Source organism: Lepisma saccharinum, chromosome 8 (genome assembly GCF_977018435.1).
Source record: "Lepisma saccharinum chromosome 8, izLepSacc3.1, whole genome shotgun sequence".
Classification (NCBI taxonomy): Eukaryota; Metazoa; Arthropoda; class Insecta; order Zygentoma; family Lepismatidae; genus Lepisma; species Lepisma saccharinum.
The window spans coordinates 54,293,740-54,306,050 of NC_139236.1; the positions used below are offsets into that span (position 1 = coordinate 54,293,740).

Sequence of the window (12,311 nt, forward strand, 5' to 3'; positions counted from 1 at the left end):
GTCAAAAACTCACTTAACATTCATAAAATTTAAGTAATATATTAAACATTTTCTAAATAGTAGATTTAAACACAATCTACTATTGTGGAACACAGCTCTAGTAAATAAAGATTTTTACTTCGCTCAGTTCCTTGGTTAGATCTTTATCCTGTGTTTTATGTCATATGCTTATTGTACATTTTTTTCAAAATGTCTGAAAATCTGAATTATAATATAATTACAGCTCTGTTGGATTCTCAACCACTAAGTATTGAGGGTGGAATTAAAAGGCAACTGTAGATATTCCCTCTTATTGCATCGATGCTGCAATATTTCCAGTGTTTCCACAAGGTTATAATAAATTACAAAATTGTTATTGCATACTGTTCTATACTTGGTACTGACAGACATATATATATCTAAAAGTCAAACATTAAATGTCCCCATCGTCCACGAGGAGAAGAGGCATATTAATGAAACTGTTTTGCTAAATTTTATATCTTTTTATGTTTAATTTATAATTTCCATTAGGGACATTCCACGTGAAAGTGACCCTGAACCTCAATTTTTAAAATTATAAATGTTGCTGTAATTTTATCATATCTTGTGGATGAACAAACTAAAATTGTTTGTTGGATAAAAATTCAAGTATTATACATAATTAAGTTAGAAAGTAGAAGGTATTTTACATTTTATTCGTTTCTTTTAACTTTTTGATTTCGCTGTGCTTTCTATTGTGTCCCACCCGTAACACCAAAAAACAACTAATTTCTCCTTTAACTGTTACATCTCCCACCCCCAAGTCCACTAGAATATTCAAAGATCAATTACCTTCTCCCTTTGTCTTAAATAATTTATTCTTCATCATTTGACAATTCACAGAAATTAAAATATACTTCTTATTAAGTGAGGAGGCAGTATTTCCCCTGTCCCGGCCGTGACACAAAATTGTTCACTTAGAGCTACAAATCCGGGAAAGTATATTTTAAGGGAAGTTATGTTTATTCAAGAGTGTTAAGTTTCATAATTCATTGCACAGAGACAGAAACTAAGAAAAATGTTGTTTAACTACCAGTAGAATAGTTACTTCAATATTAAAAATGTAGTCCGCATGTCCTACCCGTGACAATGAAATGCCCCATTAGTATTATATCATCACAGAATAAGTTTGGAATTCCTGTTTATCAGGGCTTGTGATGAAAATTATTAGGCGTAAGGATATTTGCTAAAGAATTTGGACTAAATAACAAGATGTTCCTATGGCTTAATGTGATGGCAATGAGACAGATGGGGGGAATACTTTGAGTGGATTTTCTCGAGTGGCAGTATACCTTCATTCCAACCCCCCCCCCCCCTTACATGATGATCTGGTGTTTATAATATATGCATCTTTTATGTTTATGTTATGTGAATCTTGTTAAACATTTAAATAATTTGCTATTTTTTCGCAGTGCATGAAATGGAGCTGGTTCTTGGCCAATGATTTTCAGTTTTACATCATTGGAACATTTCTTGTGATGCTATCTCTTAGGTAAGATGTGTCATGATTGCCAGACCTGTTGCTATTGATAATTTGAATATATATAATTTGAATGTATGGCTATTTTGATAATATTGTAAAATTAATCCAATTTAAAATACCACACTAGAGAGTGGTGTATGTAGTGCAGTGAAATATAACTACCAGCATACAATAAGTTGTATAAAATCTTTAATACTGGTACGTACCAAAAGTGCAATTTACTATAATGCCAAGACAAAATTAGATAATAACAACAGAACTTGATCTCTTGCAGGCATATGAAGACCGCAACATCTGCATTGGTGCTGATGCTATTGGGATCTTGGAGCTGGACTGCGTTCGTTGCTTTTTCGGAGAAGGCCCCAGTCCGGTGAGCACATTCCTCTCACACAGTGGCGACGATTATGGGGGAGAAGTTACCTCCCCAATTTTCGCTACTTTTGCCCCGCACTATGCTCAACTTTATCTACAAAGGGAAATATACTCTATTTGCCCCCCCTAGTTTTGGCACCTTCCCCCCCTGTTTTGGGACCTAGTCGCCGCCACTGCTGCAATGTGAGTATACGGTAGAGCCCAGGGAGTGGTTTTTGACTCACATACTTAAATTTATTTTTTCATTAAAGAAATTCGTATAACTAGAAGCTATTGCATCTTAATTCTCGCCCAACGAGCATTCAACAAAGATAATGGTATGCAGCAGAAAATTTCATCTTTTAAGAACAAACAAAATTATAGGGTAGAATAAAATCAATGAAGGGAAGGGATTTTCGTATCTTGGGAGTACAATAACTAATTATGTAAGATGCAGGAAAGAGTTCACCAACACACCACATAGTGATTAATCCCAACAACCCTAAAATATTTCACAAACGCCCAATTTATGATCATTTTGGGTCTAAATTTATCCTTACACCCCCTAAATACGATCTTACACAACCCCACATGGAAAATTCTAAATAAACCACTGACAGAACAGGCAATGGAAAGGGTTAAACCAGAAAAAAATATTAACCTTCAGGATCATAGATTTTACTGTGAGGAAGAGGTTCCTAAAGGCATTTGTCTGGAGAAGAGCATTGTGTGGATGCAAAACAGAGGCAGTGGCTGAATCTGAAAAGAAGACTTTTTAGATCTGTGACTTATGGTACTACAGGAGAATGTTAAAAATTAAATGAATAGACGGAGTAACAGAGACGTGCACATTAGCAAGAGAGCTTGTAGAAATTGATCCTCCTGAGAAGATGCATGATGGCAGGTCATTTCCTGAGATATGAAGGTATAACAAAACCACAATGGCAGGCCTAGGATGGATAATATCAAATAAATTGTTCAAAATGTGAATTTCTAGTTACATAGAAAAGAGGGTATTAGCAGATGAAGAAACAAATGTAGAAATTCAACGAAGTAAGAAGAGTATGATGTAACTAAGTTCCATTAAACACGAAAGCTCTGGAAACGAAGGAACAAAGCAGAAAGAAGGGAGAAATAATGCTTGAGGGGAAGTATAATTTTGTATGAAAAAATGAGCTTGAGCAAACCAGCCTCGGAGTTAAACACTTTAAGATGAAAGACATGTTTTTCGGTAGTATTCTTCACTATTACATGTATCTATTTTTAGTTACATGCTTCGTTCTATCGAGGACCTCTCCAATGGCCTAGTGGTCACGTTTTCTTGTAATCAAGGGATGCCAAGTTCGACATATTGCACAGTGATTCAAATCCCACTTTAAACTGTTCACTATCAATTAACCTATCTGAGCATAAAGATACTTTGACTTTCTTGTTCTACGAAGTATCAATTTAAAACATACGATATCTATCGACGGAAATACGTACAAGAAGTACACGTGTGTGTGTATATATTGGGTGTTTCATAAATAATTGAGGAGTTACAAACATTTATTGCAAGTAAAGTATTGAACTTACGTTAATGAAATCCGTTCAGAACGAACGAGAAACTCAAACACCAACAAGTATGCACCACGGGTGACACGACACCCATCGAAACGATAGTCTACTTCTTGCCACACTCGAATCAAGATGGTTCTGTCGATGGTGTCTATCGCTGCGATGATACGCTCCCTGCGATATCACACGGCATCGGTGAGACGAATACCCAGTCTTTCGTGAAACCCCACAAAAAGAAGTCACACGGTGTAAGGTCTGGTGAATTTGGGGACCACAACAGTAGATAGTAAATGTGATTCCCACCGCAACCCTGATTTTTCGACCCCTCAGAAAATCGCACCGAAACCTCAAAAACTCACTTTCTCTCCACGTTTCGCGCCTCATTTATTGCGCTGACGATGTTTCACAGCTCAGAAAAGCCGGTACGAGAGAATTCACTTTCTCATCCTTGAAGTACGAATGTACCTTATCGTAATTTTTTCCTAAGTCCGGACCAAATGTTTATATATCGCGAGCTTTGTAAACCTCTCGCGAAAACGATGTGATATTTCTGCCACACACACACATATGCGCGTGCGTGCCTCTCATTATTTTTCCGTATTGTGACGCAAACAAACAAACAAATAAATAATTGTTGTTTTTTAGGATCCCTGGCCCCTATAACCTCGCCAGGGTGCGTGGTGCCCAACCAAAAAAAAAAGTAAAGGTTCTAACGGCTGCGGTTGTAGATAACCACACCTCTATAGAGTTTCACGTGTTTGTTTTTCTCAAAGATCCTATGGGACACCTCTGTTTGTCAAAAATTCGAGATATTTGCAATTTAAGATTTTTTTTTAAACGCTGTGGACTTAGAAAATTTTTGATTGATGAAAAAAATTGGTTCCATGACGACCTATGTTTATTTTGGTATGGGTGGACAGAGGACACCGAGACTCGACCAACGCGCTAAACCCGATCTTTCTACGATTATTTGTTCAAAAGTTACGAGTGATCAAAATTTTGGAGGGTGGGCTAACTTCTTACCTCTTGACCTCAGTACCACCAAAACTTGGTACACGTATTCTCCACCTCCAAAATCGACAGGGGGGTCGATATATTTTTTCGATAACTCTTACCATTTTCGAGATATTTGCAAATTTAAGATTTTTTAGCACAGGACTTGGAAAATTTTCGGAACATTTTTTTTGGTTCCATGACAACCTACGCCAATTTTGTTATGAGAGGACAGAGGATACCGAGACGATGCTAACGCAAGAAATCCCAGCTCTCTATGATTATTTTTTTCGAAAGTTACGAGTGATCAAAAACATTTTTTGGCAATTGACCCACCCTTGACCTCCAAGAACCTCCGAAAACTTAGTACACGTACTCTGCATCACCAAACTCGACAAGAGGGTCAACGGGAAGGATATTCGCGCTATCTCTTACGGTTTTCGAGACATTTTGCAATTTAACGCTGGACTTGGAAAATTTTCGACAGATGGGGGTCAAATTTGGTTCCATGACAACCTATGTTCATTTTGGTATGGGTGGACAGAGGACACCGAGACTCGACCAACGCACTAAACCCGATCTTTCTACGATTATTTGTTCAAAAGTTACGAGTGATCAAAATTTTGGAGGGTGGGCTAACTTCTTACCTCTTGACCTCAGGACCACCAAAACTTGGTACACGTATTCTACACCTCCAAAATCGACAGGGGGGGTAGCTTCGCTACCGGGATGGGGGTGTTTTTCGATATATTTTTTCGATAACTCTTACTATTTTCGAGATAATTTGAAATTTAAGATTTTTTTTAACGCTGTGGACTTGGAAAATTTTCGATTGATGAAAAAATTGCTTCCATGACGACCTATGTTTATTTTGGTATGGGAGGAGAGAGGGCACCGAGACTCGACCGACGCACTAAACCCGACAGGTGGGATGCTTCGTTTTGGCGCAATTCTTTGACCTATTTTTGAAATGACTTACGACATTTTCCTACAAGGCTGTCTCCCCTTACGATGTTTTCCTGTAAGGCAGAGATCGTCTGTCAATGGGTCCTGAGTGTAATCTACTACGACCTAATACTAACTTTCTTTTTACGTTTCGCGGCTGTTTTATTGCAATGACGAACTAAAAGAGCGGAAAAAAAAGGCTCTGAAAGGTGAGTGTCAAAAAACGTACTTTCAAGTATGCATGCTCCAGTAATGTAACTTTCTAAAAACATGTGCCGTCCATGTTTCTATATCGTGAGGTGTTTCTGAGATGATGGCTTTTATATGCGGCTGTGAATGAAGTTCTATACTCTTAGAAGCAATAATGCTGTAACGCGGAAGAAAGGATATAGGATTCTTGCAGTGATATGGCTGCATCAAAACAACTGCTTTTTTTTTATTCACCAGTTCCATCTGTTTCTGCGGTGATGTCATCCAACAACAGCTCTTAATAATGGTCGCGGATTGCTGTATCCAGATTGTCGTTGCATCTGCGGAAATATATAGATACTCAATCTCTCGTAAACATTCTGTACAACTAAAATTACGTTCAATTCGTCCTCTTCATTTCTCAAAATTAAATTTCTCGTAAGGAAATGTGAGTCCATATAAAATGTTCAATTTGATCCATCCATCTAATTGGTAAATAAACTCTGGATATTTTATTCTTCTTCTATTTTCTTGGAGAATGGGATTTCCCAGGACCAAGTTTCAAAACGACGTGCTACATGCTCAAAGTATTGTAAAATCTGATGACAGCAAACTGTCTAGAACCTTTCTTGAATACACAATTTATTTCAAATCGTTCGTCAGTTTTTTCAAACGTCTAATAGATTCGTAGCATTCGCAACCAGCACCACCATTTCGAAGGCAACGATTTTTTTGGTCTGATGCTTTTTTATTGTCCATGATTCAAACACCCGTTCATGAGAGGGCATCCCCGATCGCCTTGTAATCAAGGGGGTCCTGGGTTCGATACCCGGTGGAGGCACTTATTTGTTCGGATCCTACTTTAAATTGTAGTCCCGATTAGCCTTTCTGTACATAAAGTGAACTTAAAACAACAGTTTAATCAAAAAAACCATCCAGGAGAACACATATGCTGCCTTTTTATATTGTAAATCTGATTGTGAGTCCATCACTGAACTGTTAGGAAATGCTATGCTCCGTTTCATTTCTACTTCACAGCTGCCCCGAGCAGAAAATAATGAACCAGGATATAGGAATGCATTGACTACTACAATGTGTGTTGATAAGTCCATAGTTGGAGTGTTCCATCCCTATCAACAATCATAATTTTTTTTTTAAAAAAAATGCCTCCAATCTTATAGCATGAATATCAGACGGGCTCCATTCTAATTAAAATAAGATAAATTGCCTATTTCCCCTTCCGCTACCTTTTTATTTGTAATTCTCTTGTCCCTTTCTTTCCTTGTATTTTTTTTCTGTTTTTCAACCTCGTGACGTAGTGGTTAGCACCAATTAATTGATTTTGTTTATTTTACTTATTTCCGCCACTTTTGGCTAAAACGCGAAGATGAGTATGTGATGATGATGAAATTAATGAAGGGACACCACAAAAATAACACCCATGCCCAGGCCAGGATTTAAACCTGGGACCCCTGCCTCAACGCTGTTGATTTCCGGTTCAGTGGTTAGCACATGATAACTTATTTGAACCAGTTTAAAAAATTCAAATACTTAGGAGTAATATTAACAAATGAAAATTATATTAAAAAGGATATAAAATAAAAAAGTAGGCTTAAAATTTAGGAAATGTATGTTACTTCTCTCTAAGAAACTTATAGTTAAAATATACAAAACAGTAATTTTTTGCCTGTAGTATTATATGGATGTGAAACTTGGTCTGTCATATTGAAAGAGGAACATAAATTTGAGAGTATTTGAAAATAAGATCGTTAGAAAAAATATTTGGATCTAAAAGGGGTGAGAAGATAGGTGAGTGGAGAAGGTTACATAATTTAGAACTACATAAATTTATATTCATGTCCAGATATTATTAGATTAATTAAATCAAGAAGACTTAGGTGGACAGGCCATGTGTGGCATGAATGGGAGAGGGAAAAAAAAGGAGTTTACAGGATTCTTGTTGGGAGACCTGATGGTAAGAGACACCTGTAGGAAAACTAAAAACGAAGATGGAAGGACAAATATTTGGGATGCAGCTAACGGAAAATTTTGGTAGGGATGGAAAAGAGTATATAGATTATTCTCAAGATAGTGACAGATGGAAGGCCTGTGTTGATGCAGCCATGAACCTTTTGGGTTTGAGAAGGCTAGAGAGTTAGTTAGTTCGTTATGAAAGCACATGCCACTATAAAAAAAATACAATCCCTGGCAAAAAAAAAAAAAATGAATTTAAAAAAAAATGAAATTTATTTCCATATAATGAACTTCAACCTATACAATTGTACATTTTTTTTTTTTTAATTTTGCAGGATTTAAATGAAACAGGCGTAAATAAGAATTGGGAACACGTACGTAATGCAAATAGAATCAGCAGTTAAATAAAGTATAAATCAAGAAAAAGTAAGCCATGGTTCGCATAACCTAAAATAGAAAAATAGATTGATTGATTTAAGTCCACTTTATGCATAGTAAGGCTAATCGGGACTGGACCTGTAGTTTAAAGTGGGATCCCAACCACTACATGCCTCCACCAGGGATCGAACCCGAGATACTTTTGATTACAAGGCGACGACGCTACTACTGCGCCATCTGAGAGGCACTAATAAAAAATAGACTTAGGCGGTTAAAGAACAACAGCATGTTTAGAAGATTACTTGAAAAGTAAAATTAACGAAATTGAAATAAAAAGTATCAGAGGTGCAAATGAATTGAGAAAGGGGTGGCAACCTAAAGTAAACTTGATATAAAATGGCCGACTATTTTAAAATAGATGGAAGAACTACTTTAATGACGTTTTAAAAGTTCACGTAGGAGATAAATCAGAAATAAATTAAATACGCACAGCAGAACCTAACTTGATTGAAGTCAAAGATGCCAAAGAGATAAATTAGTCGAGAAGAAACTTGTTAATATGTCTGACACAATGTACAATTCATGATGGATTAAAAAAAAAAGAAGATGCATTATCTCCATTGCTCTTTTAATTTTGCCTTAGAATATGCTTCTAGGAAGCTAAAAGAAACTAACGAAGTAGTTTTAGCATATGCAGATGATGTAGACTTACTGGGGAATGTGATAAATACAATTGAAAATAATGCTAAAATATTTTATTTTTTTTCAAAGCAGCTAAAGAGATATGTTTTAGAAGTTAGCATTGTGAAATCTAAAGATATGTGCTTACAGGCCGAAACCAAGTGATAACAACTTGTTTGAACCAGTTTTTCAAATCCAAAATACTTGGGAGTAATACTAACAAATGAAAATGATATTAAAGAGGAAATGAAAAGAAGGCTTAATTCGTGTTACTTTTCTCTGTCTCCTCGTTTCATATCTAAGGAACTAAAAAAATTTAAGAAATATATAAATAGATCTTGCTCAGGATAAGGACAAATCGAACTGCAAGCATGAACTTTCAGGTTCAAGAAAGGTAGAGAATTAATTAATTAGTTAATATTCAATGTAATATGGTTTCACGTATTATAACAAAAAACAAAGTTAGTAATATGGTATTCATATTGACAAGGGAATTCTTACAAATTTATTCTTCTCGTAAGTTTGGCAATAGCATTTTCATCCTGTGTTATTTCAAAATCTTCAATTATGCAATGCAAAAAAGGAGAAGAATTTCCATGACGTGATAACATGAATTTTGTACGTTTAAAGAAAAAATGGAAACAAAGAGCTGTGCTAAAAAAAAAAAAAAAAAAAAAACTAAAAAAAGAACACTTGACTCTGACGAGCGGGAAACATAATAGAAATCAAGGACGGAAAATATGAACAGAGGAAAGTGGATATTCAAAAGAAGGAAGAAGGTGGCTCTTCCATGATAATTTTTACTCTCTCAATCCTCCGAACAAAATTCATAAACATTATCATCATTGAATGGTTGGTTACGTTGTCCCTCCAGACGAAAGATGGAATGTATACAGGTTTACAAAGCTCGCGATATATAAACATTTGGTCCGGACTTAGAAAAAAATTACGATATGGTGCATTTGTACTTCAAGGATGAGAAAGTGAATTCTCTCGTACCGGCTTTTCTGAGCTGTGAAACATCGTCAGCGCAATAAATGAGGCGCGAAACGTGGAGAGAAAGTGAGTTTTTGAGGTTTCGGTGCGATTTTCTGAGGGGTCGAAAAATCAGGGTTGCGGTGGGAATCACATTTACTATCTACTCACAACATTGCACAAAACACTGTAAGAAATGTGACTGACGTGGGTGATTCAAGTGTCGCCTAGCGGTAGGGATATGAACTCTCAGCTTAACTAAACATAAACGCACAAACTGTTTGCGTTCCTCGATCGTTCTGGAACTTTTCAATAGTTTACTTGCAATTAATTTTTGTAACTACTCAATTATTTATGAAACACCCGGTATATTGTATACATACACACACACACACACACACACACACACACACACACACACACACACACACACACACACACACACAACATGAGAAAACAGTTGATAATATAATTGAATTTATTATAATTTCTCGGAATGTCCAGCTTGTTTGTTTCTAGTTGTCTTAGTCATATTTTCTGCTCTTTTTCAGCCACCTTCCGCACATTTTGAATTTTGATCTGATTTACGGGAGACCATGGACAAGAATTCCACCTTATATAATTGGTATTTTCACTGGTTGGATGATTTTCAAAACGAAGAGACAGTTTCGAACCAACAAGGTATGGATTTCACGTTCTAACGTTCAAATTAACACAATGATCAATGATTGGACTCGCCAGGGCCTGCTTTAGGTGGCTGCTGGACCTGGGGCATACAATATACAATTTTTCTTCATGTTAATTTTCGTGATAGTAATGGGTAGTTTATTGTATAATTTTAATTAGATGTGATCAAAAATAGTTTTGATAAATCTGGTGTTTTTCTTGTATTATGTTCACAATGAAAAAGCAAAAAGTCTTCTATATTTTGGAAATTCTTATTCAAATGTTCAGACCTATTCACATGGTTGTCACGTTTGGCAGTTGACAAGATGAACAACACCAAAACCTTCTTAATGCTTTATCTCTTTGGCTGTTCGAATGGCAGGAATCTTGCACGTGATTAATACCATTCAGCGTAGCCGCTATGTTGAAATTGTAGGAGCTTGTATAATGAGCTGAACAGCTACGACTAATGTATTCATGAGGAAGATAACACCTGAACTAACACATAGGAAAGGAACTATTTATCAGAAGCCACGTGGTTTTGTTTACATTAACTTAGTTTTTGCAGTGGATGGAGAATAATCCTATTTGTTGCTTTTCAGTTTTTGGCGGCAATATTGTGGATTCTGTCCGTGCTCGGGATGCACGGCTTGGTGTTCCTGCCTTACAAAGCACCGTTCGATCGCTTGTCTTCCGCTGCTTTCCTGGCGCTCAGCCGCTCAGTCTGGGCGCTTCAGATAGCATGGGTGGTCATCGCCTGCGCATCAGGGATTGGCGGTAAGAACTGGAGATTGTACGACAAGAATCATCTCTTTTCAAATTCTATATTTTTTTAATATACTTTGCATTGTGTTTAAAAAAGTTACTCACTTTCAAAAATTATAACTAGGAACACACTATACATTTGATGTGTATAATATTTTAAATCATGATAGTGCCCAAGTTCTATGTTTGTGGGTTGGTGTCATTTCCTTTAGATCAATTTTCACAATATGCTGCATAATTCTTTCTCGGTTTAATGTAGTTTTATATTATCTTCTCTGTGCATAAATGTAGCTACATGACAGATTATTTTTATACTATATTTAATAGCGTTACTGAAAAATTTGGCAGATATAAGAACCTAGCTTCCTCTAAGTTCTCTTAGGATATTTTTAATGCTTCAAAAATTATTTGCTCATCAGAGAAAGTCTTGTGGGTTCAACGGCTGATGAAATATTTTGTATTTTTCCGTTGAATTTCTAGACAATTTTCTTCTCCTGTCTTCTCTATATCCTTTTCCTTTCCTTCTTTCTCCCTCTCTTTTACTTTTCCTCTCTCTTGCTTACACTGTTTCTCTATCCTCCTTTACGTCGGTTTATCTGTATTTCTGTCACATTATATTTATTATTCTCTTCTCTTTACATGGCAGGTGAGATGTTAGAGGTGACCTTACATGCCAACCTCACTTCCACTTACAAGGGAGGTTATCTAAGTGTCCCCCTTCGATTTCCATGAAACTTGGCAGGTGTATAGAGGGGCCCAAAGGAAGAAATACGTGTTCTTGTGTTTCAGCTAAAGAACTGTTTTAGGGGGCAACCCCCCCCCCCCTCAAATGTCAAGATGAGGAGAAATTGAAGTGGGAATCTGACCCCGAAACCACGTAAATATGGCATAGGAAGAAACAGGGGGCATAGGGCCCCTCTATACACCTGCCAAATTTCATGAAAATCGGAGGGGGACACAGGGGTCAGATCCCCACTTCAGTTTGTCCTCATCTTGACATTTGAGGCGGGTTTTTGCCCCCTAAAACCGTTTTTTAGCCGAAGCAAAAAACACGTATTTCTTCCTTTCGGCCCCTTTATACATCTGCCAAGTTTCATGGAAATGGGAGGGGGACACTTAGATAACCTCCCTTGTTAGTACACCTTGGACTGCATTCTTGCAGACTAACGAGGCTCCGGCAGTCTGGGCTCGCCGTCAGTATTATATTCCGTGAGACATAAATGTGTGTTTGTGATTTTTTTCCATCGATTTCATCTTGTTATCTTTCATCCTCATTTGGCATTTGGGTGCCTTTGCGAGATCATCCCTTACACCAGGGGTTCCCAAACTTTTTCGT

General features: G+C 36.8%; 1 protein-coding gene across 1 annotated transcript in view; it reads left to right on the forward strand.

Annotated features, from left to right (window-relative positions):
• The window catches only part of LOC145991784 (nose resistant to fluoxetine protein 6-like), a 32,495-nt gene that overhangs the window by 17,000 nt on the left and 3,184 nt on the right, over positions 1–12,311 (forward strand). Inside the window, exons 9-12 of the mRNA XM_083127835.1 lie at positions 1,431–1,510; positions 1,776–1,871; positions 10,096–10,225; positions 10,813–10,987. Coding sequence (XP_082983961.1) covers positions 1,431–1,510; positions 1,776–1,871; positions 10,096–10,225; positions 10,813–10,987 — 481 coding nt within the window. The remainder of the gene's footprint in view (positions 1–1,430; positions 1,511–1,775; positions 1,872–10,095; positions 10,226–10,812; positions 10,988–12,311) is intronic.